We start from the raw sequence: 27,087 nt of genomic DNA on the forward strand, positions 1-27,087 counted from the left end.
ACCCGGCGTCATGGTATGGGGTGCCATTGGTTACACGTCTCGGTCACCTGTTGTTCGCATTGACGGCACTCTGAACAGTGGACGTTACATTTCAGATGTGTTACGACCCGTCGCTCTACCCTTCATTCGACCCCTGCGAAACCCTACATTTCAGCAGGATAATGCACGACCGCATGTTGCATGTCCTGTACGGGCCTTTCTGAATACAGAAAATGTTCGACTGCTGCCCTGGCCACCACTTTCTCCAGATTTCTCACCAACTGAAAACGTCTGGTCCATGGTGGCCGAGCAACTGGCTCGTCACAATACGCCAGTCACTACTCTTGATGAACTGTGGTATCGTGTTGAAGCTGCATGGGCACGCCATCCGAGCTCTGTTTGACTCAATGCCCAGGCGTATCAAGGTCGTTATTACAGCGAGAGATGGTTGTTCTGGGTACTGGTTTCTCAGGATCTATGCACCCGAATTGCATGAAAACGTAATCACATGTCAGTTCTAGTATAATACATTGCCAGTGCCAACTCCGTGACATCGGACAAATGTAAACAACCTGTTTATCATCTGCATTTCTTCTTGGTGTAGCAATTTTAATGGCCAGTAGTGTACGTTATTACCATCATGTCTCTCTCGTCCTCCAAAACTGACTTTGGCACTGACGCCTCCAAATCCAATGCATTTCTTTACGTCAGTATTTTAATCGTTTAAAACGTGTACACAAACTCGCTTCGCGGCGCTCGGCGGGACGCGATAGTGTGCATCGAGAACAAGCAGCTCTCGTAAAACGGGCGTAAGAGCGCGTGTTGTGTGGTGCCCACAGGAGCTGGTGTCGCGGCGCGGGCGGCGCGGATGGCGGTCGCTGGTGGCGGCTCTGGCGGTGGCGGCGCTGGTGCTGGCGCTCGTGGTGGCGGGCGCCGTGCTGCTCGCCAGCGGCGGCGACTCGTCCACTGCGCAGGCGCAGCAGGGCCCCGCCGAGCAAGGGGTGCCTCTAGAGGACGTGCTGGGCGGCCGGCTCTCCGCCGCGCCCGCCAACGCCTCCTGGATCTCAGGTAGGGCACACGCCTAGCCCGCCCCAGTCAGAGCACTCAACTGGATACACATGGCAACAAGAATAAAGCAAAAATCAGAAGTGGAGTGAGTAGAGTTGTAGGCTACAGTAGACTGTCATAAGTAAGCATAGTCCACAGTGGCTTTCCCAGTTAGCCATTTTCTTCCACGGGGCCTTTGTCCCGCTCCAACGCGGGGTCGGCTTTGTTATTACGGATGTGGCAGTGTTAATTACAGAGGGTGGCCGGATGCCCTTCCTGACACCAACCCGAACCCCCTGTTGTGTACATAGTTCCGCGTAGTCAGTGCGTACACAACTTTCCCACTAGAACGTGCCCCGCTAAGCACAACAGCGCAGGCGCAGCACTCGTCCATCTCTGCACTGCACTATGGCGCTGCCTTAGAGACAGACCAAATTCTGCTTCCGCCGATCCGCGTATTAATATGTAATGCAGCCAGTGAGATTGCTGCTAACGTAGAACCTTTTCTCCACGTAGATCACACTCGCGCAGTGATACGTGAATGCGCGAGGTATTATAATGAGTGTACAGACCTCCGATTAGTCAGTCTGTATTTGTCTGCACCACTCTGTACCAGTCTGCATTAGTCTGCATTAGTCTGTAGTCAAGTTTCAGTGTGCGCCTAATAAGATTATCGTATTCCTGTACATAGCCATGAAGATAAATGTATAGACGCTTTGTCAAGTATCAGAGATATGTGAGAATAAGATTAACGTACCAAGACCAAAGGAACTTCAGATTGTAATTGTAAACAGCATCCAGAATCAAGTTACTTAATGTCTATGCTTTTTATTATTTTAATAAATGTGTGTGAAAATTAATCAAGTTCTGTTTAAAGTTGGTCACCGTCAATCTGCTACTCTAAGCGTGCAAGTGGCATTTCTATCGTCTGACCCAACGGCAAAAGATGAAAACGCCACGATAAGACCACGAGACATATTTCTGACACTCGCCTACTTCGTTAGAGCGACAAGTCAAATAATCTGATGGTGTGTGTACCGAAGGTCTTACAGTACGCACACCACACCCCCACGGGACGGAAGTAGTGTACCCCAGCTGTCTGTGTCTAGTGTAAGTCATGAAATAGTGCGAACGTTTTTAAATGTCTGTGAGGCGGAACTTGGGGACCAGCCCGGCATTCACCTAGCAGGATGTGGAAAACTGCCTAAAAACCACATCCGGGTAGGCCGGCATACCGGCCCTCGTCGTTAATCCGCCGGGCAGATTCGATCCTTGGCCGGCACGCCTAACCGAGTCCAGGAACCAGTGCATTAGCGCTCTCGGGTGCCCTGGCGGATTCCCAGTTAGCTATTCTAGATACGATTCTACCCACATTGCCTGTACCTTAAGTGTGTTGCATACCCATCGGACGTTACCTCATTCCGATCACTTTGTTTACACATGTGATCAGTGTTCCCTCGAAACCAGAAGTGTTGAACCGTCTAGAAAAAAATGGTTCAAATGGCTCTGAGCACTATGGGACAACATCTGAGGTCATCAGTCCCCTAGAACTTAGGAACCGTCTAGAAAATGAGTGACGATATACAACATGTGATCAAAAAATTTATAGGAATTGTTTTATTTCGTAGGCTTTATATATCCGATTTTCAATATTTTTTCATCTTCTTGGTACATATGTTCCTGGTGTACATTATCATTTTCAGCTGTTTTGAATATTTAGTGCCGCGCCAGATTAGCCGAGCGGTCTGAGGCGCTGCAGTCATGGACTGTGCGGCTGCTCCCGGCGGAGGTTCGAGTCCTCCTTCGGGCATGGGTGTGTGTTTGTCCTTAGGACAATTTAGGTTAAGTAGTGTGTAAACTTAGGGACTGATGACCTTAGCAGTTAAGTGTCATAAGATTTCACACACATTTGAACATTTTTGAATATTTAGTTTATTGTTGGCAGTCGTAAAGATTATACGTATTTTTGAGTGCTTAGCGAATTTTTTCTTTCGAAAGAGATGCCTCAGAGAATTTGCATTAAATTTGACTTGAAAAATGGAACAAAGCACAGTACCGCATTGAACATGTTGACTGTGGCTTATGGCGGATCTACTATGAGTACAACAGTTTATGAGTGGTATAAGCGTTTCACAGAGGGGCCGAGAAGACATTGAAGACGACGACTGCCCTGGACGCCCTAGCACATCAATTACTGACCACAAAGTGGAAGAAGTAAAGCAAGTGATTATGGAAAATCGCCGAATCACCATAAGTGATATGTCGGCATATCCTTTGTCTCATGCCAAGCAATTTTTTCGGATGTTTGGGCATGAAACGTGGAGCAGCAAAGTTTATTTTCCGAAATAGTTGAATTTCGGCCACAAACGACGTCGCATGGGCATCGCTCAGGAATCGCTGTATGAAGTCGACAACAATCAAAAACGTCTAAGGAAGGTTCTAACAGCTGACAGAACATGGATATGCGGTCCTATAACAATTTTTAGCAGACGTAAACGAAGTTGTCGCTAGACTTGTTTATACTTCAGGAGCCTCATTATCGATGTTAGAAACCCAATGCTTAAGGAAAGCTTTTCACCTCCATGCTATGGGTACGATGTTGTTCAATGCTGAATATCAGCTTGTTCACACTGTTGTCGCAGATAAGATTAAAAGTGCAAATGCTCTCGCTGATGGACAGACAGACGTGTCCAGACACCAGGTGATTAATTTCATTGCCATGACGCCAGAACCCGTTTTTTCCAAGAGCATTCGTCCTGGTGAACGTAGAAAAACATCACAATTATTGATATAAAGTATAGAACGACTAACGCTGAATGATGCGTGGTTCTAGATATGTGAACACACAAACAAAAAAAAACATAGAAAAGTTCTTGGTTCGCAGTTTCTGTCTTACACATTCAGTAACGTTTCTTTCCCTACCAATAATCATATCATTTACTATGTCATTTATTTACTGTACAAAAACTACCGAACCATAGTTTTGGTAGAGCGCAACTCACGGAGTGAAACAGGGATGTCCTCTACCACCTTACTTTCACAATATTTTCAGTAAGGAGACAATAACAACAATGAAAGAAAAGATGATTGGATTCAAAATTAATGGTATGCATATGCACTTCATCAGACTTGTTGATAACATTGCAACAGTAGCCGATTCAAGGAAGGAACCGAATAAAATGCTTAGGATCTTAATTTGGGAGATAACAGAAATAAAACCAAAAATAAATAACAAGAAGACAAAAGTTAAGCTTATAGACAAGAAAGAAGGCGGAGGTAAGATTGGCATAAGAATAGACAGTGAACAACCCAAGGAAGTAACCGTATTTTGATTTCTTATTAGCAATGGTGAGGAAAACGATACAGGGTTGTCAAAATGAGTTAGGCACTTTAAAGTGACTGTAAAAAATGTCGGTATTGAGGTAAGGTATTATATGATTATGTGTATGGAAACAGCAACTCCAGACGTTTTTCGTATAGACATTCTGTGTGATTCAGTTCTGCAAGAGCAGGTCCACCAACGCAGTGCATCGGAAATCCAGGAACTCATTTAACAAGTCTCCACCTATGATACAGTTCATTTATGAATGAGAATAGAAGCTGAATACAGGAAATTTTCATAAAGACAAAAGCGATGAGCGATGAAGTGGGGATTTTCCCGTGCGACTATTTCACGAGTGTACCTGATATATCAGGAATCCGGTAAAACATCAAATCTCCGACATTGCTGTGGCCGGAAAAAGATCCTGCAAGGAAGGGGTCAACGACGACTGAAGAGTATCGTTCAGTGTGATGGAAGTGCAACTCTTCCACAAATTGCTGCGGATTTCAATGCTGGGCTATCAACAAGTGTCAGCGTGCGAACCATTCAATGATGACTGAACGACACGTAGCCTTACGCCACGCCTGGGCCCGTCAACACCGACATTGGACTGTTGATGACTGGAAATAGGTTGCCTGGTCGGTCGAGTCTCATTTCAAATTGTTTCGAGTGGATGGACGAGTACGGGTATGGAGACAACCTCATGAATATATGGACCTTGCATGTCAGCAAGGGGCTGTTCAAGCTGGTGGAGGCTCTGTAATGGTGTAGGGCTTGTGCAGTTGGAGTGATAGGGGACCCCTGATACATCTAGATGCGACTCCAGCAGGTGACACGTACATAAGCATCCTGTTTGATCACCTGCATCCATTGATGTCCATTGTGCATTCCGACGGACTTGGACAATTCTAGCATGACAATGCGACACTCCATCGCCCAGAATTGCTACAGAGTGACTGCAGGAACACTCTTCTGAGTTTAAACACTTTCGCTGCCCACCAAACTCCCCAGACATGAACATTATTGAGCATATATGGGCTGCCTTGCAACGTGCTGTTCACAAGAGATCTCCACCCCCTCGTAATCTTACGGATTTGTGGACAGCCCTGCAGGATTCATGGTGTCAATGCCCTCCAGCACTACTTCAGACATTAGTTGAGTCCATGCCACATCGTGCCGCAGCACTTGTGCGTGCTTGCGGGGGCCTTTCACGAGATAGGCAGGTGTACCACTTTCTTTGACTCTTCAGTGTATAATCATATGATATACTGCATCAATACAAGCATTTTTTTACCGTCATTGTTAAGTGTCTATATAATTTTGAATAAACCTATTGATGTCTGATGGGAATACAGATGGGAACAGCACTAGCCAAGAGCTCCTTCCAAAAAAAGAACAATTTCCTGCTGAATAAGCACATAAGCGTCCACATTAAGAAACGATTTCTATAAAAACTTTTCTATGGGGTGTCTTGACGTACAGATGTGAAACCTGGATGTTAGCAAAGAATGAGATAACTCACCTCAAAGCTGCAAGAAATGTGGTGCTGGAGGAGTATTACAATAACTTCCTGGACTGACAGAATGCTTCTGCAAGAAATAGAAGAGAAGAAAGAATTACTAAAAGTTACATGTAAGCGCCAAGTTGGACACTTAATTAGACACTATATTCTTTTACAAAACATTTTGAAGGCAAGATTGTAGGAATGAAAATGAGAGGTTTACTGAAAACATCCTAGTTTAAAAATACATTTTTGAAGGCAAGATTGCAGGGAGGAAAATGAGGGGATGATCAAGGATATCCTATTTAAAAAATATGATCAGTGAGATGGAATGTTCTCCCTACGTGGAAATATGGAGATGAAGAGGACTGCAGAAGAACGGAAGGTGTGGCTGTGCAGGCAATGCTTAGCCTTTTGAAAGGATTAGTAGTTTCAGATACATTCCAGATTATTCACTTCGTCACATGATACACCATTTCTTTAATATGCACTGTGAATTAATGGAAGGAAGGAAGATTAGTGGTTAATGTCTACTTGACATCAAGATCATTACAAATGGAGCACAAGCTTGGAATGTTTCAAAGGAACCAACTTGACATTCTCCAGGAATGATTTGGAGAAATCACAAAAAAACCTAAGTCTGGATGGATGGATTTGAACAATCATCCTCCTGAATGCAACTCCATTATGCTAAGCATGTGAGGTAGTACATGGTTAGCAAATAAAATGGATTACAAATAAAAGTCTAATTCACTGAGATCTTGGAAATTTGGAGATCAGCTGGCAGTGCTAAGTCAAACAGTTCACTTTCCTTGAAAATAAATATGAAAGGCTTGGTGAATGGCCCTGACAAGCAGTTTCCTTAACTATTAGCCTATCAACTATAGAGCCGAGAAGACAGTAGAAAAAACAAATATTTAGCATCTCTTAGTTATGCAGGAAAGAAGCTTCAGCGGTCATTATATCTCACCTCCTGTAACATGGGCTCGAAACTGTACTGAAATTTGGTGTTGGGAATGGAACTAAGAAATGAAGTGAGAAAAATTTGGGTTTACATGCAAACATTTTACGCTAGGCTTTACTTTGACTGTTATTGATAGTAACTGAAATAATAAGTTTACTTTTATCAGTCACCATTTATTTTAGTTTTAATATTCATTTCAATGTCTTAAACCTCCGTCATTGGGTTTCTAATTATCACAGGCTCCATTTGCAGTGTGCTACATCACATACTGTACAAACTAACGTCCTTGCATATAACATTACATGCAATTTGTAAGAGTTCAAGTGAGTGAAGATGGGATGTAGATGCCATATTTGCTTCTTCAGTTTTTACAAAGTGCTTGTGGTGTAACATGACGAAAAAGGAACCTGTCACCACAGGAGACAGTACGAAAGATTAGACCAAAGTTGTAAATACAACGCATACATGTTGCATTAATTCACATTAATACACCCAAATATGGAGGTTTAAACCTCTGAAATGCCTAGTGGAAATAAAATAAATTGTGATGTAACTTTAAACTTGTTTCAACTAAAATTTGAGTTTAATGCCTCATTGAAGATGAGGCTATTGGACATGAAACACAAACTCAGATTGCAGAAGTAAGTCAGTCATTTATTTTCTAGGGAATTATTGTGGCACTGACTGTAAGTGATTTAGTGCAACCATGGAAAATCTAAATCTATGTGGCCAGACAGGGGGTTAAACCACCTTCTTCCCAAATATGACTCTGATGGTGATACCACTGCCCCACCTCTACTGTATAAAAGATCTTCTGTCAGTTAGCCAACTGGTATATTGCCTAAAAAGTGACAGATTTTTGTAAATTGTTTCAAAAGCCGGGCTCATAATCAAACTGTTTGCTCGTGATCTGCCATTTGCAAAGTTTGGACCTTTGGATGAGACAGGTATTACAACTCTTTACTCCACAGTCACTAAATACTCCAGATATGGTTAGATATTTGTCTTGTCAAATTCTTGTACTTACAAAAGGGTTCTCAGATAGAAGTAATAAAATTTCTTCTTCTCACTTCAGCTATAGCCCATCATATTTAGTCTTAGCATTAACAACCCTGTGAAATAGTTCCTTTGTGCACTCAAACATTCATCCATTGAGCATTAGTTTGAAATACATTAAGCCCCAGACATGTTGACTACAGCTACAGTTTACACTTTGACTAAAACAAATAAATTATCAGCCCAACTAACAGCTGATGAAGTATTAGTGTTTAAACCTCTAACACCCCATATGAATCCTATGTTTGGAGATTATTTTATGACTAACTGGTAATGCACAAATCTTACCAAATGTTTTCCAACTCAGTGACTCGTTATTGTGTGACTAATATCCTAATACAAGATTCTATAATTGATGCTGTTCCAGAGATTTGTATCTGTGATTCTTGTACTATTGTGTTTATCTAGGTTTGCAGGCTTCCAAAGTGTAGCAGAATGTTGGTGCCAATTTAGCTGGTGCATCAGCAACAGCAGTTGCACAGGCAGTGTCATGGCTAGGCCTCGCATTTTTAGGTGCTAAAATAAGTAAATTATTTATGCTTGGGTGACAAAAGGTAAAGATATTTAACTATAATTCAGTTTCTTTACGTCAGTATGAACAATACACAATACTCACAAATGCAATTTATGCTACACCGTACTGACTGCTGAAAAATTACGAGACACAGTGAGATTCATTCTCAAGTTACCCATCACAAATGATGGACAGTTATCCCAAAACACTGCCTTATACAATGAAAACATGCACTCCACATAACACAATGTTAGTCTGCTGAATTTTTAGCAGGGAATGTTGTTCACGTCCACATCAGTATCACCCTCGTGCCGGCCATCTGACACATCTGCAACTTTGCACATAATTTGAAACCTGTTATTGTTTTCAAACACACATCTGAATTGATTTTGTAACATTAGAGTATAGTTCACTAATACTGTTTAGTTTTCTTTCAATGTCATGAAAGTGATGAACTCTGTCTGACGGAAAAAGAGTACTCTCATTTCGAGTTTGTCACTGAGCTGCGAAGAAAATACGAGTATATATGCCAAGTAATTTTCTAACTCTGTCACTTAACATTTCCTGAAGGATTCCAATCAAAGTTGCATCACCTTTGTCCATTACATTAACTACTGAAGCAAAGTCATCAATATTTCCTCCACAATACTGGGCTGCAGTGAACCAAGTTTCCCACTACTCTTTTATTGAGATGGGTAGTAGGAGATAGGAGGAAATTAGTGGTGACTGTTGTCTCTAATAAGCAAAGTACTATTGCAGGTGACAGCTGAGCTTCATATGCAAGTAGAGAAAATAATGACATAGAAAAGTGCGTGATAGGACTTGTATGGGCAAAAAAATCATGGTAAAGCTGTTGTTGCAAAACCTCTTGTAAACTAGGTACGTTCAAAGAATTCATTGACACAAGAAGCTTGAAACAACTAACAACAAATTTAACAATATGAGAGAAGGAAAGTTGCTTCTCACCATATAGGGGAGATGCTGAGCTGCAATAGGCACAATAAAAAGATTCACACAAACATAGCTTTCGGCCATTAAGGCCTTTGTCAGCAGTAGACACACATTCACACACGCACATACACACACACACACACTCATGCAAGAGCAACTTCTATACACATCTGCAGTCTCAGAGAGCTGAAACTACACTGCGAGCAGCAGCACCATTGCATGATGGGAGTGGTGACTGGGTGGGAAAAAGGAGGAGACTGGGGCAGTGAGGGGGAGGGATAGGAAGGTGGGAGTGGCGGACAGTGAAGTGTAGCAGTTTAGACAGATGGTGGGAGAGAAGGTGCAGAGGGGGGGGGGGGGTGGTAAATAGTGGAAAGGAGAGGAATAAATAAAAATAAAAGAAATTAAAAGACTGGGTGTGATGGTGAAATGACAGCTGTGAAGTGCTGGAATGGGAATAGGGAGGGGGCTGGATGGGTGAGGACAGTGACTAACGAAGGTTGAGGCCAGGAGGGTTATGGGAATGTAGGGTGTATTGCAGGGAAAATTCCCACCTGCTCAGTTCAGAAAAGCTGGTGTTGGTGGGAAGGATCCATATGGCACAGGCTGTGAAGAAGTCATTGAGATGAGGGGTATCATGTTTGGCAGCGTGTTCAGCTACAGGGTGGTCCACTTGTTTTTTGGCCACAGTTTGTCAGTGGCCATTCATGCAGAAAGACAGCTTGTTGGTTGTCGTGCCTACATGGAATGCAGCACAGTAGTTGCAACTTAGCTTGTAGACTGGTTTCACAGGTAGCCCTGCCTTTGATGTGATAGGTAAAGTTAGTGACCGGACTGGAGTAGGTGGTGGTAGGAGGATGTATGGGACAGGTCTTGCATCCAGGCCTATTACAGGGTGTGTGTCATTGTTTAACAAATTTAACTGTGATTTGCTTACATTAGTATTACACTTTTCCCTGGTGCCTGACGAGTTTAGATAAGAGGAACACAATGGAAAGCATACGGTTGTAAAATAATAATATTATGTAAAAACCAGATGGTAGAGTTTTGATGCATAAAAGGATGGCACACTACCCTAACATTAGCAATATGCCCATGCATTGTTCACTCTGTAAAACGCAAGAGTCACCAGGATGCAGAACACATTTCAGTACCTATAGATCAGTCAATGAATTGCCAGGGAGATGGGTTTTCTGCTGTTCTTTGCTAATGAACTTCTGTTCACATATTTTGAAAAATTTGCTCACAGTCACTGTGACCAGTTTTGTAATTAAAGTCAAGTACTGAAGCTATATGCTTCATTAACAAAGATCTAAGCTGTGATGGCCTACCAATGTATGGGACTCCAGTTACCATGGGGAGCACTCATATTTAACAAGTAGGCGTCAGGTAAAAAATTAGTATGAGGAAAGTGATCCTTCTCACTCTATTCATTTATCAGGTGATAAGTACTACTCTCATTATGATGTGTTTATTCAAATACTGCTAAACTGGCACACCATTACATTGATTTGTTAAAAATGAATGATACTCAAAAATATGCCCATATGTAAAATAAGTAAATGTTTTTGTGTAGCTAGCTAGCATCAGAATTAAAACATCATTTCAAAAATACAATGGGGTTCATAAGCCCAGACTATGGAGGGTTTGTATTAGTCTGCTTGGTCATGCCCATCTGAAATTATAATGACGGTACCTCAGTAACGGGGGCCCTCTCATTCTGCAGTGTGAGTGGCCTGGCCTCACTTTTTAAATTCCCCCAATCTATCCTTCTCTGCTCCCTGAGGAAGAAACTATTAGTTCTGAACACTAGCAAGTGCGTTACTTTTATATGCATCTATCAGCAGTACTATGTGGTACCCCTCCTGGATGTGATTACTAGTCAGCTATTCTGTCTCAAATTTATTAGTCTTCTTGGCAGTTTTATTTATTTCAATCTTTATCTGATTTCAACAATTCTTAATCACTTCTCATCCTGCCAAGACCAAGTAATTTTCTAGATGCTTCAGAAAATATTCTATCAGTGTGAGCTTCCTTTTAGTATAGGTTTCCCATCGGCATCTCCCCTCCCCTATTCTTTCTAGAAACTGTTAATTTTGACTATTTTCACTTATTTTTTAACATTTTAAATGAATAGTTTACACATGATTGTGTAAAACTGCTGAAATAATATGAATAGGAGGGAGCAAGTAATCCATGTGAAAATGAACGTATGAGAACAAATGAGATCATGAACAATGATACTGGGAAATGAGAATGACATAAATACCAACAGTCCTGTTCGGTACAGTGGTAAATCTACAACTGATTCATACTGGCATAATATTAACATAAAATCACATCACATTATGGAATGATGAAAACTTTTTTTTACATTGCTACACTGTTGAAGAGTTCTGTTCACACTGTTGGGTTTACATAGAAGGGCTATCCTCCAGCATGTAGCTTACAAAAGTATGCCAATTTTGCACATTTCAGGTAACACATACAGACAAGGAAACAGAAATGTTAATGCAATATGTGGCCTATATGTTTCATCAAAATAATTTGAAAGCATGAAGTTTTTCATAATTTATTTAGTTTACATTTTAAAGTCATTGAAAGAACCACCTGTATTATAACAAAATGTGTTTTAGGGGGAGTTTATGATTGTTGTTGCAGTGTTAGGTAGAGATCAAGGCATAATTCTTCCAAGTGTAGACCTTGAGGATGTTTTGGATGAAAGATTTGAACCTGAAAGTAATGAGGGTTTCAACAGCACTTGGGTTTCAGGTGAGATGAAACTAATCACTATGTGGGTTACATGCTTCTATTGCTTTTTGCTCTTCTGGGGATGACTCCAGTGCCATCCTATGAGGCTGCTGTTTGAATGAGAGTGTATGACAATCTCAGCATGGACACGGCATGAGTTATTGCAGTTTCCTTGTAAGATTAAATACCTTTTTTTATATATATGGTATACAAAGGCATATTATTAGTAACCAGGATAATACTATTCATAAAAACTGAATTATGCATCTCTTTGTTTACAGTAAACATTTTGACTGAAAATGTCTAATCAGTACTGTAGCGCATGACAGAAGACAAAAATATGATAATTCCACACAGTACAGAAAGAATAGGAAAATGCTTCTACATCTACGTCTGTACTCTGCAAACCACCATAAGGTGAATGGCAGAGGGCATGTCCCATTATACCAGTTAGAGTTTCTTCCTCTTCCATTCACGTATGGAGTGTGGGAAGAATGATTGTTTGAATGCCTCTGTACGTGCAGTAATTATTATTATCTTATACTCACGATTGCTATGTGAGTGATATATAGGGAGTTGTAGTATATTCCTAGAGTAATCATTTAAAGCTGGTTCTTGAAACATTGTTAACTGTCTTTCTTGGATACTTTACATGTCTTCAAGAGTCTTCCAGTTGATTTCCTTCAATACCTCTGTGACACTTTCCCACAGATTAAATAAACCTGTGACCATTTGTGTATTCATTCAATATCCCCTGTTAGTCCTATCTGGTACAGGTCCCATACACTTGAACAATATTCTAGAACCAGTCACACAAGTGATTGTAAGCAATCTCCTTTGTAGACTGATTGCACTTCCCAAGTATTCTAGCAATAAACTGAAGTCTATCACCTGTTTTACCCAAGATTGAACTAGTGTGATGACTTCATTTCATATCCATACAAAGTGTTGCACCCAGGTATTTGTATGAGTTGGCTGATTCCAACAGTGACTCATTGACTTCTCTTTGTCTGCCTTAGGTGTTATACATTTGCAGGATTCCATAGCGTAACAGTGTTTCTAAATCTTTGTCACAAAGTTCTTCTCTTACTTCTATTTTATGTAGTTCACAGACTAATATAGTCAGTCACATACTACATATATTACATATGATTTTGCATGAGACACAATCATCATGATATGGAACAAATCAATGTATATATATATATATATATAAAACTGTCCAATCTCCAAAAATAAAAATAGTAGTTTATTTTCTGTTTGACCTTCTGTATTTTTGCACCAAATTTTGATTCATTGTGAACTGCCATTTCCAGCAATCTGTAATTAAAAATAAAAAATTGTTATTTTGTTAAAATGTTATGAGTCAGCCCTTGCTAATTAACATTCATATTTTTTACTAAATATGGCACCCAAATAAACAAAAAAAGCTGTTGCTGCTAGTGAGATTTGAACGAGCAACTTACGATTATCAGACCTTCACCCTACACATTCAGCTACCAAAGATTACATTAATTGGTTACAATTTTTTTATTCTTCTAAACTCCTACGGCTTGCATCATACAGCCTTAGGAAATTGTTGTCGGGGCAACGACGTTAAAATCCTAAGAGTTGATGAAAATCAAAGGGGGGCAGCCTGTAAGGTGCCTTGTTAATTACTGCTTGTCAGGCTGGGTGCCTTACCAGTTACAATTAGTAGAGGTAACAGAGAAGAGCCACAGAAAGATGGCACATTTCCTTGTAAGTTCACTTAGGAAGCACAAGAATGTCATTTAGGTGCTCACTGAATATTAGTGGCAGATATAACAAGAGTGGCCAGTGTTCATCATGGAGAGGTTTACTATAAAACTTCCAAGAGCATCCTTTATAAATAAGGTCACACAACATCTTACTCCCATTCACATAATTACATCTCTTGAAATGATCATAGCTATAAAATCATGCAAATTCAAGTTTGTATGATGTTTTATAGACTGTTGTTATTCCCGAATCACCACTCATGAATGGAATAGGAGGGGTAGAGGAGGCAGAATGATAATTACACTCAAAATAGCTTCAACTACAAAATGTAAGTATAATTGTAGATGTAGAAAACAAACAAATATGATTGTGTCAATATCATACTCTCCTTTCCATGCCAGAATAAGGGTGAATCATGAAGCATGCACACTATTTTTTATTTTTTGAGTTACATTTATGAATGACTGATACAAGCTGTCAAGAGACAGCACATCTACTCTCGTTCATAAAGAAAGAATGCAAGAACTCCTATCGCTAGCACAGTAGTTGCAATGGAATTCAAATTGATTCCTGTGGGCCTCCTTACAGGTTCTGAAAGGGACTATTTCTGATTTATTTTAGTACTCAAGCTTCTTGCACTTTTCTGGGAGAGAATAGTCTAATTTAGACTGAGAAACTGCTTTACAATACATCTTCCAGAACAAATGAAAGCTCTAGGCATGCTTTGTACAATGCATGTGCTACTCAAATTAAAGAAAGAAGAAAATAAATATACATATTTTTACCTCATTTGGTTGCAGGCAGTAACTGGGAAGCTACTTCAAATATTTAAAAGAGCATTTGCAGTGCAACTGAGTTAGTTCTTATTGCATGATAATCTGCACATTAGGACATCTCGTTTAAAATAATTACAATAAAAAGTAGATTAACATTAATTACAGTCATTAATTATTATTAATTAATTATCATACATTAGAATGACACAAAGGACAATAGCTGTTACAATGGACACAAATAAAATTCCGCAAATAAATGATCATTCGTTTTCAGTCATAGCTATGTCTTACTTTACGTAGTTACTTATTTTAAGGCAAACATTGAGAAGATGTCAGGTTATACTAAGCAGCGAGATAATGCAGGAAAATATGGTTCTATGTATACATGCATAAAAAATGAGTGAGTCTTCAGTTGCCAAAATATACCTCATATTTTGATTACATCATGCTGCTAATTGAAATACTATACAATTCAAAGGGAAGACTGCTGAATGGATAGTTGTTAATGTATGAGCAGGAAGAAAACAGCATGTTTCTGCAGCATGCCTTGCTGTATATTTTAGCATGCATTATGTTCCCTGGAATTTTATTTTCAGATGAGGAAGTCTGCATAATTTCCAACACTGGAATGCATTTTTTGAAGGACATTCACAATTTATTTATCACACACACATATGTGCCCCCGCCCCCCTCCCCCCCCCCCCCCCCCCCCCCCACACACACACTGTCACACTGTATTTTATGACTCTCAAGATGGAGAAGCTGTAGAATGAGTGAAATTCAATGAACACAGAATGTGGATTATCCTACAATGGTAGCACATAGCTATTACACGAAATAAACCTGTTGCATAAAAATAATCACTCTTATTTTATCCTGATAACATGTGCTCTGCAGTACCAAAATAGTTGTACTTAGATTGTTTAGTGGACTGCATAAGGATACTGATTGTAGAAGCTATATTAGACTCAGACAGGATATCTATCAACATTATCATGTACTGTCTTACAAGATTTAATGAACATTGTTTTACTTCATAGTAAAGAATCCTTGTATCTCAGCATTATTGAATGTGCAATAAAAGTGTACATAATTTTCTTCAGTTTTGCTTACAGTATTTTTAATTACTAATGTAACTTAGAATTCTTGGATTACAAATGGCAATAGTAAAATTTTATGTTGTTTATGCTTGTGTTAACTTTCACCAAATGGCTATCAGGCTTAAAGTTTAACATATAATCAATGTGAGGTTGTTAGATATGTTTTGGGTTAGATGAGAATGAGGGAAAAGAATATGCTATGGTTTTTCTGAAAGAACCATCACAACATTTGATCCACATGATGTAAGGAATTAATCAAAACTTACTACAAGTGTTTGTGACATATTTCTATATTTGAAATAGTCTTTTCATTAATACATTGGTATTTCAAATTGCTTAACTGCCATCTGTTCATGCAGTTATGGCATTCAGCATCAACTTTTGTCATTCTCTGAATATATGAATTTTTTAAATTTAACAGTATGGATTATATATCAGGAATATCCACACAGTGTCCAAATACATGAGCTTCCCACACATATTCTGAGTTTAATTTAGCACTGAACACTTTTGCACTCAGCCTGTGCAGCAAACTTATGCACAGGTGATGACTAGGCATTATTCACTTAACGAGTCCTTAATTCTTATTAGTATAAGCCAATTGAACAAATACTTCATGTAATAACTTTGTAGGTTTGTGGACCCCAATTGGGGAGGATACCTACCGTGGTCTTGTCACAAGACCCATCCCAGCATTCACATGAGCTAGGTAAGCATCAGAAACAAAAGCAGGGTTGGTCATTATGTGATTAAAACTCTGTTTCTCGAATGTATGAATTCATTGTCATTAACCACTGTGCCTAGTTGCTTGATGGGTCTCAAACAAATAAGTTGTGATACAGATGTTCCTAGTGACAAAACTGACCCAAGTAGCATACTTTGCAACTGAATGGTAAAACATGTTACTGTCACTGTCTTATGACATTCCTTATGAGTTGGTAACTAAATAGTGGTCATTCCCACATAGAAAGTTGTGTAGCAGTTTCAAAATTGATACACAAACATGGTCTTTTTCACAAGTGATGGGATAGAACACACTGTTTACAAAACTGGAACTTTATGTGGTTGGCAGATAGATAGGCTACAACATGCATCTAGATTTTTGCATGGGCATGACACCTGGGGCATGGTATCAGAAGCAAGAGTAGCATAAGCATGGACAAGATTACTGTTTCTTTGGTGATCAGCATGATAATGCTTTGGGAGACTACAAGGAATTTTGTGATTAAAGTTGATTAAAGATCTGTGAGTGGTGAATTTCTGATCCAGCTACCCAACAAAGGGGCTTTCTTAATCAGATATATATGTGTGAGTGTTAATTCCTTTTTGTATCAGAAACTAGTTTCTTGGTGTAAACTTCCTAGCTGTTAAAATACCATTATGTTGTGTCATATTCATCAAGAAGGGGTAACTATAAAACATTGTACATGTAATGAAGGATAGAATAATTTCAGGTTCAATTATCCATTGGTGAAATATATTATTTCTGTAATACTGTGAAACTTTCTCTGAAAGGTCATTGTCCATTCCTACCACATCCTTCTCAGAACTAGGTTCTGTCTCTAATGTAAATACTACAACATTACAAGAAATAAACTTATTAAACATACAGTATTGTGTACAAAGTACAAAATTAGACAATATTTCATTGTGACTCCCCACATGATAATGTAACCTGAGTCCAGCCCCAGAAGTTTATTTACTGTGAAAAAGGCAGAAATGTTTTATGACTTTAAGCTTTACACTTTTATGTATAGTATTCAAGTAGTTTGAGAGCAGAAGTTTCATATAACCAGAGGAAACAAGTAGTTAAAGTGTTTAATAATTGTTGTTTCACATACTAAGTAAGAAAATTCATACCCATTTGCAAAACAAAAACAATTACTTATATTTGATGCCTGTTTTTGTTTTAGACAGTGAACTGCTATACAAAGACCCACTGGGACAGATAATTATTTTTGATGTTGCAAAGCAAAAGAAGACTGAACTACTTGGGGAGAATTTTGCAGTAAGTATAAATTTATTTTGAAGTTTATATTTATACATTTGTGATGTAAAAGACAACACTGGATGTTTGTAGAAAAGTATGCAGTCAGTCATCACAGTACTTTCAAAGCCATTTTGTGTTACTGCAACTGTGCAACTTGCTTCTCCTTTGACTCTGTGTAATCACAGTTTCGCATTCTACATGTAAGTTCAGTGTACACACATTCATACCTTATTCATCCTAGCTTACAATCTCATTTTCCCATAGTGTGTTTAGCACATTTGCAACAAGTGATTGTGGTGTATTGGTCCTCCTATTTTGGGTTTCCTGCAGATCCCCCAAATCATTTCAGGTCAGTGTTGGAAAGGTTCCCTCAAGCAGGCCATGTTTAAATTCCTGCCCCCCCCCCCCCCCTCCCTTTTACCCTGCTTATCTAACTTGAGTTTTTACTTCATTTCTAATGATTCCAATATCAATGGAATCTTAGACCATCCTGTTGCACTTGCATCAAACACATTTCTTGTCACCAGTGATGTCACACTGTTTATCGCCAATATTCTGAAAATGTATATTTGCTATTGACTGCTTCTTCCCTGAATGGCACTCTGTTTGCTACCTGAGACATTTTTTCTGTCATTCCCATTCAGAACTACTCCCTCCTGTATAAATCTCTTCAGAGGCCTCCTAGATGGAAAAGTTGAACTGACAGCTTGTGGTCACATTCAGATTTACAAACAGTACCTTACTATCTTGTCCCACAGAACTCCTTAATTTTTAAATAGTTCAGTCTTTCTAAATCTCTGAGTTCACACTGGCACTCTCCAAATCATGCTTGATTGTTCTCCACTTTTAAATCCTCTATATGGTGTCATCTCCACTTTTATGGTTTTATCAAACTGACTGTGAGCAACAATATATCAACTTTAAAAATCACTGCATTTTACATCAAGCATTCTACCTTTTACATCCATGGTTTTTATAACCTTTTACAACTCATTTTATTGGTTTTAAGGCAGAACAGCTAACTTATTTTGCACTTATGCTTCCTGTTGTTTTACAGTGTTATGGTCTTGGTGATGCAGAAAAAATAAATGCAGTATTTATTCGTTTAATGAGAGCAACATTGGCTAAACTAGATAACTGCATATCTTGCAGGGTCATCTTCAAAGTTCGTGAAAATTTTCTCTGACAGTGAGATCTACAGAATTTGATGAATGGCCAATGAATTCCATAACTACAGTGTACTGTAGTGAAATTCATTCGCAGAAAACACTGAACATTAGATTCATGTTTGTCAGTTCCACCCAGAACATCAGAGTGAAATAATAAATACAGAAATATTCAAATTATTTTAGCATATACAAAACTGTCTGTGTTAAAAACTCAATTTTATTTTCTGCTTGGGCATGATGCATTGTCTGTGTGAGCTGTTCCTTTTTCTGTTTCTGTTGTACTCATTAAACGTATAAAAATACTAAAATACATTTTTCATATTGCAGATTAAATTGTTCATTCATGTGGGTTCTACAGAACCTGAAATTCTTCATGCAAGTAATTTTTGGTTGCAGGTGCAGTACCCAACATTGCAACTTGAATTGTCTGAGGATCAGAAATATCTTTTAATTTCCAGCAACCATTCAAAGGTAACAATACCATCCTTTTTTGCTATTTACATGTAGATACTATTACAATTTTGAAACATTCTTCAGAAAATCAACTTGTTGATGCCGCGATACTTTCAAGATAAGTCTTAATTGATTTCACACTTGGGTAACTCACGGGTGTTTTATATATATATATATATATATATATAAATATAATAGAGGGAAACATTCCACGTGGGAAAAATATATTTAAAAAGAAAGATGATGAGACTTACCAAACAAAAGCGCTGGCAGGTCGATAGACACACAAACAAACACAAACATACACACAAAATCTAGCTTTCGCAACCAACGGTTGCCTCGTCAGGAAAGAGGGAAGGAGAAGGAAAGACAAAAGGATATGGGTTTTAAGGGAGAGGGTAAGGAGTCATTCCAATCCCGGGAGCGGAAAGACTTACCTTAGGGGGAAAAAAGGTCAGGTATACACTCGCACACACACACATATCCATCCATACATACATACAAGACACAAGCAGACATTTGTAAAGGCAAAGAGTTTGAGCAGAGATGTCAGTCGGGACGGAAGTATAGAGGCAAAGATGATGTTGAAAGACAGGTGAGGTATGAGCGGCGGCAGATTGAAATTAGGAATTAGCGGAGATTGAGGCCTGGCGGATAGCGAGAAGAGAGGATATGCTGAAGGGCAAGTTCCCATCTCCGGAGTTCTGACAGGTTGGTGTTAGTGGGAAGTATCCAGATAACCCGGACGGTGTAACACTGTGCCAAGATGTGCTGGCCGTGCACCAAGGCATGTTTAGCCACAGGGTGATCCTCATTACCAACAAACACTGTCTGCCTGTGTCCATTCATGCGAATGGACAGTTTGTTGCTGGTCATTCCCACATAGAACGCTTCACAGTGTAGGCAGGTCAGTTGGTAAATCACGTGGGTGCTTTCACACGTGGCTCTGCCTTTGATCGTGTACACCTTCCGGGTTACAGGACTGGAATAGGTGGTGGTGGGAGGGTGCATGGGACAGGTTTTACACCGGGGACGGTTACAGGGGTAGGAGCCAGAGGGTAGGGAAGGTGGTTTGGGGATTTCATAGGGATGAACTAAGAGGTTACGAAGGTTGGGTGGACGGCGGAAAGACACTCTTTCCACCAAGAGTGTCTTTCCGCCGTCCACCCAACCTTCGTAACCTCTTAGTTCATCCCTATGAAATCCCCAAACCACCTTCCCTACCCTCTGGCTCCTACCCCTGTAACCGTCCCCGGTGTAAAACCTGTCCCATGCACCCTCCCACCACCACCTATTCCAGTCCTGTAACCCGGAAGGTGTACACGATCAAAGGCAGAGCCACGTGTGAAAGCACCCACGTGATTTACCAACTGACCTGCCTACACTGTGAAGCGTTCTATGTGGGAATGACCAGCAACAAACTGTCCATTCGCATGAATGGACACAGGCAGACAGTGTTTGTTGGTAATGAGGATCACCCTGTGGCTAAACATGCCTTGGTGCACGGCCAGCACATCTTGGCACAGTGTTACACCGTCCGGGTTATCTGGATACTTCCCACTAACACCAACCTGTCAGAACTCCGGAGATGGGAACTTGCCCTTCAGCATATCCTCTCTTCTCGCTATCCGCCAGGCCTCAATCTCCGCTAATTCCTAATTTCAATCTGCCGCCGCTCATACCTCACCTGTCTTTCAACATCATCTTTGCCTCTATACTTCCGTCCCGACTGACATCTCTGCTCAAACTCTTTGCCTTTACAAATGTCTGCTTGTGTCTTGTATGTATGTATGGATGGATATGTGTGTGTGTGCGAGTGTATACCTGTCCTTTTTTCCCCCTAAGGTAAGTCTTTCCGCTCCCGGGATTGGAATGACTCCTTACCCTCTCCCTTAAAACCCATATCCTTTTGTCTTTCCTTCTCCTTCCCTCTTTCCTGACGAGGCAACCGTTGGTTGCGAAAGCTAGATTTTGTGTGTATGTTTGTGTTTGTTTGTGTGTCTATCGACCTGCCAGCGCTTTTGTTTGGTAAGTCTCATCATCTTTCTTTTTAAATATATATATATATATATATATATAGAGGGAAACATTCCACGTGGGAAAAATATATCTAAAAAGAAAGATGATGAGACTTACCAAACAAAAGCGCTGGAACACAAACATACAAACAAAATTCAAGCTTTCGCAACCAACGGTTGCCTCATCAGGAAAGAGGGAAGGAGAGAGAAAGACGAAAGGATTTGGGTTTTAAGGGAGAGGGTATTCTAGCTTTCGCAACCAACGGCTGCTTCGTCAGGAAAGAGGGAAGGAGAGGGAAAGACAAAAGGATGTGGGTTCTAAGGGAGAGGGTAAGGAGTCATTCCAATCCTGGGAGCGGAAAGACTTACCTTAGGGGGAAAAAAGGATGGGTATACACTCAGCCACACACACATATCCATACACACATATACAGACACAAGCAGACATATTATATATACAGGGTGTTTCAAAAATGACCGGTATATTTGAAACGGCAATAAAAGCTAAACGAGCAGCGATAGAAATACACTGTTTGTTGCAATATGCTTGGGACAATAGTACATTTTCAGGCAGACAAACTTTCGAAATTACAGTAGTTACAATTTTCAACAACAGATGGCGCTGCGGTCTGGGAAACTGTATAGTACGATATTTTCCACATATCCACCATGTGTAGCAATAATATGGCGTAGTCTCTGAATGAAATTACCCGAAACCTTTGACAACGTGTCTGGCGGAATGGCTTCACATGCAGATGAGATGTACTGCTTCAGCTGTTCAATTGTTTCTGGATTCTGGCGGTACACCTGGTCTTTCAAGTGTCCCCACAGAAAGAAGTCACAGGGGTTCATGTCTGGCGAATAGGGAGGCCAATCCACGCCGCCTCCTGTATGTTTCGGATAACCCAAAGCAATCACACGATCATCGAAATATTCATTCAGGAAATTAAAGACGTCGGCCATGCGATGTGGCCGGGCACCATCTTGCATAAACCACGAGGTGTTCGCAGTGTCGTCTAAGGCAGTTTGTACCGCCACAAATTCACGAAGAATGTCCAGATAGCGTGATGCAGTAATCGTTTCGGATCTGAAAAATGGGCCAATGATTCCTTTGGAAGAAATGGCGGCCCAGACCAGTACTTTTTGAGGATGCAGGGACGATGGGACTGCAACATGGGGCTTTTCGGTTCCCCATATGCGCCAGTTCTGTTTATTGACGAAGCCGTTCAGGTAAAAATAAGCTTCGTCAGTAAACCAAATGCTGCCCACATGCATATCGCCATCATCAATCCTGTGCACTATATCGTTAGCGAATGTCTCTCTTGCAGCAATGGTAGCGGCGCTGAGGGGTTACCGCGTTTGAATTTTGTATGGATAGAGGTGTACACTCTGGCGCATGAGACGATACGTGGATGTTGGCGTCATTTGGACCGCAGCTGCAACACGCCGAACGGAAACCCAAGGCCGCTGTTGGATCACCTGCTGCACTAGCTGCGCGTTGCCCTCTGTGGTTGCCGTACGCGCTCACCCTACCTTTCCAGCACGTTCATCTGTCACGTTCCCAGTCCGTTGAAATTTTTCAAACAGATCCTTTATTGTATTGCTTTTCGGTCCTTTGGTTACATTAAACCTCCGTTGAACACTTCGTCTTGTTGCAACAACACTGTGTTCTAGGCGATGGAATTCCAACACCAGAAAAATCCTCTGTTCTAAGGAATAAACCATGTTGTCTACAGCACACTTGCACGTTGTGAACAGCACACGCTTACAGCAGAAAGACGACGTACAGAATGGCGCACCCACAGACTGCGTTGTCTTCTATATCTTTCACATCACTTGCAGCGCCATCACTGTTGAAAATTGTAACTACTGTAATTTCGAAAGTTTGTCCGCCTGAAAATGTACTGTTGTCCCAAGCATATTGCAACAAACGGTGTATTTCTATTGCTGCTCATTTAGTTTTTATTGCCATTTCAAATATACCGGTCATTTTTGAAACACCCTGTATATATATAATAGAGGGAAACATTCCACGTGGGAAAAATATATCTAAAAACAAAGATGATGTGACTTACCAAACGAAAGTGCTGGCAGGTCGATAGACACACAAACGAACACAAACATACACACAAAATTCATGCTTTCACAACCAACGGTTGCTTCGTCAGGAAAGAGGGAAGGAGAGGGAAAGACGAAAGATGTGGGTTTTAAGGAAGAGGGTAAGGAGTCTTTCCAATCCCGGGAGTAGAAAGACTTACCTTAGGGGGAAAAAAGGACAGGTATACACTCGCGCACACACACACATCCATCCATACATACACAGACTTAAGCAGACCCTTTCAGGTCATTGGTATGCCTTTTCTATGTAAATATTCCATTTTTTCTACTTAAAAATGTTTATTTTATCATCTATTCTGCTTTCAGCTATTCAGACATACCTACTTGGCCCAGTATGAAATCATCAACATAGAGAAGAAGTAAGTTTATAAAACAGGCATTGCTGAATTGCTGTTTGATGGAAGTTTACTAAGTAGTAATTAACCATTATGCTCACATGTAAAATTTCTCATACAAATGTTTTCTTCTCTCAAGTTTCTCCCTCTCTGTTGCAGAACAAAAATGCCTCTAGTTAATAGTGAGGGACTATTAGACAACAAGGTGTTGCAGCTTGTTGTGTGGGCACCCACTGGAAATGCACTTGTGTATGTTTACCACAATAACATATATTACCGTCCAACAGCTGAACTTGCTAGAGAGTTTAAGCTTACCACCACAGGTAGCTTTGGTTCAATTTATCATGGTACACCAGACTGGGTATATGAAGGTAAGGAAGATAATCTAACTTTTATTGGCACACCGATGCTGGAAATGTTTTATTATGCAGCAACAGATATTCTTAGATGCAAATACTCAATGGATATTATATAGAGTTCATCTTTCATGAAGCAGATGACAGAATCAGACAAGATAAATAGTATCTACAAAAGAAAAAGAAGGAATAAAACAATGTGTTTGGCAGACTAGACCAGCTACAAAATTACACCTAAGTGACAGAATTCTACCACACTTCATGCTAATGCATATGGCTGACATCTTGTTTATGGTCCCCATGGAGAATCAGCATAAGAAGATAACCACAGATATGCTACAGAATATTACTTGTGTTCTGTCTAAGATAGCTTTCGAGCATTTTGCTTGTTAGGAAGATCCATTCATACGTCAACTTCAACTTCAGTGTTGATCCACTTAAATAATTTCTTAAAATAATTACCGAACCACTGAGGTGTAATGTAGCAAGCAGCATGCATACAAAGTAACAAAAAGAGCATAAATTCCCCCAATAATTCTGACTGTTATGAGAACTTGTAAGAAAAATCATCTTTTCTCACAAAAGATATTCATAATAAAGCTCAGTAAAACTGTATGCGAAAAGAGATTCAAATACCCTAGTTTGCTCATTAAAATCTATATAATCACACAAAAATTTTCCTTTTGTAAGTTATGTTGCAACACACTTCTTATTTTTAAAGCTGTACTTGACACTATTTAATAATACTGAACTGACATTTTGATGCTTTTATTTTAAAAAGAGGCAGAAAATCTGTGTGTCTGCTGGAATCAGTAAAACTCAGACAATCCACATTTATTGTTGCATCCTGCCACAGACAACACTAAAAATTCTAATTTGATGGCTGTCTCTCTTGCACTTAACTGTTTAAGTTACCACATGGCAACTTAAGGAACTGTACAAAAAAAAAAGATTGCAATGATTACAAAATCAAGTCACCTTTTCAAAGAACTTGACAGTATGTGTCTGTTTATCAGTATGATATCACATGTCCTCCGACTTAGTGCATGATCTGATTCAGTTGAGAAAGGCATAAAGCCATTGTATCATTTCCTGCTGCAAACTGGCTGGCAACTGTTGTATCCAGTCTGTGATCATGCACACAGTTCATATAGATGCTTGCCTTGTGTGGATGAGCACTGTCCTGTTGAAAAATGGTACAACAATACTGTTGATTGAGAAGTAACACATGAGGACACAGGATTTTCATGACCTATGTTGTGTTATCATAAGTTGCAGTCACAACCGGAATTTGTGCAGTGACCTGAAGTCATACTCGATGACTCCCCACAGCATGATGCTAGTAGTAATAACGCTATGCCTCCCAAAAAACATTGGAAGAATTGGACCTCTCCCAACAACAATGGTCATCTGGGGTAGTGCCAAACTTAAGTTCGTTGCTGAACACAATGTGGCAGCTTTCGTCAGCAGTCCATGGTTTTTGGTTATAGCTCCACTCCAAACAAAGCTATTTGTGTTATTGTATTAACAGCAGCCTATGCTTGGGACAATAACGCCCTAGTTAAGCTGCTACTAGTCTTCGACCAATGGTGCAGGATGACACAGAATGTTGCAAGAAGTTTATTACTTGTTCTTAGATGGCAAGACCAGATGCAAAGATGCACAATGTGCTTTGTGTAACAATACAGTGATCCTCCCTGGCTGGAACCTCAACAACGAGTATGCCTGCCCTCACATTACCATGCAGTTACGTCCAAACAGCCCACAAATCTTCACATTGCATTTTAATATATTCTGAAGCAACACTATAAGGAAGTGTAAGCAGCATATATCATTTATTTAGAGCATCCCAGACCCCATGTTATCACAATTGCAAAGCCTTGGCACATCTGATAGCTCCCTCTGTTCCTCTCTGATAGAACTATTCAGCCAGTCAGCTTCTATGGGTGTAGCTTGCTATTTCAGCATTTTGCCTATGATACTTGTACACTGTGACAAATGTTGTTACAGAAAAGCACAAGAGTCAGTATCTTGTTTTTAGCAGCTACCTTGCTGTTACAAGTTGAGATCTGATTTTCCATCGCTTCACTAATGAGACATTAAGGCATTCCCTCATTCAGTAGACTTACCAGAAACTGTGGTGAAAGCCACAGCATATTTTATGAAATGTCTCCTAAATTTAGGCTGTGTGTCTGACAGATTTACCCCCACATATTAATAGTGAACATTCATACAGGACAGTGTTGGAAGTATAGAATTTTGCTCTAGTTTGTCAGCAAGAAACAGAAAATGAATATTTTACATTGCTTGAAGTTTCATCAAAAATTAAAGTTCTTGTCTCTGAGTAGACTTCTGATCCTCACATTAATACTTTGATCATACTGCCAATGAACAATCAATGTCTCTAGAATTTGCTTAATGTGTTTCAATCAGACATATGTAACTTGAATTTCATTGCCAAAATAATAATTTATCTCATTTCTTAAAAATGCTACCAAACTTTTTATTCTTAACATGCACAATTTTAGCAAACTCACATTCTCTTTTCCATTGTAGGAAATACACCCCTGGAAATGGAAAAAAGAACACATTGACACCGGTGTGTCAGACCCACCATACTTGCTCCGGACACTGCGAGAGGGCTGTACAAGCAATGATCACACGCACGGCACAGCGGACACACCAGGAACCGCGGTGTTGGCCGTCGAATGGCGCTAGCTGCGCAGCATTTGTGCACCGCCGCCGTCAGTGTCAGCCAGTTTGCCGTGGCATACGGAGCTCCATCGCAGTCTTTAACACTGGTAGCATGCCGCGACAGCGTGGACGTGAACCGTATGTGCAGTTGACGGACTTTGAGCGAGGGCGTATAGTGGGCATGCGGGAGGCCGGGTGGACGTACCGCCGAATTGCTCAACACATGGGGCGTGAGGTCTCCACAGTACATCGA

At 40.2% G+C, this 27,087-nt stretch overlaps 1 protein-coding gene across 5 annotated transcripts in view; it reads left to right on the forward strand.

Moving 5' to 3' along the window:
* The window catches only part of LOC126190922 (venom dipeptidyl peptidase 4-like), a 605,109-nt gene that overhangs the window by 528,721 nt on the left and 49,301 nt on the right, over positions 1 to 27,087 (forward strand). For all 5 annotated transcript variants that reach the window (XM_049931557.1, XM_049931559.1, XM_049931556.1 and 2 more), the window contains exons 2-6: positions 819 to 1,047; positions 17,615 to 17,709; positions 19,257 to 19,331; positions 23,756 to 23,808; positions 23,944 to 24,155. In XM_049931557.1, coding sequence (XP_049787514.1) covers positions 819 to 1,047; positions 17,615 to 17,709; positions 19,257 to 19,331; positions 23,756 to 23,808; positions 23,944 to 24,155 — 664 coding nt within the window. The remainder of the gene's footprint in view (positions 1 to 818; positions 1,048 to 17,614; positions 17,710 to 19,256; positions 19,332 to 23,755; positions 23,809 to 23,943; positions 24,156 to 27,087) is intronic.

The sequence above is a fragment of the Schistocerca cancellata genome, chromosome 6 (genome assembly GCF_023864275.1).
Source record: "Schistocerca cancellata isolate TAMUIC-IGC-003103 chromosome 6, iqSchCanc2.1, whole genome shotgun sequence".
Taxonomy (NCBI): Eukaryota; Metazoa; Arthropoda; class Insecta; order Orthoptera; family Acrididae; genus Schistocerca; species Schistocerca cancellata.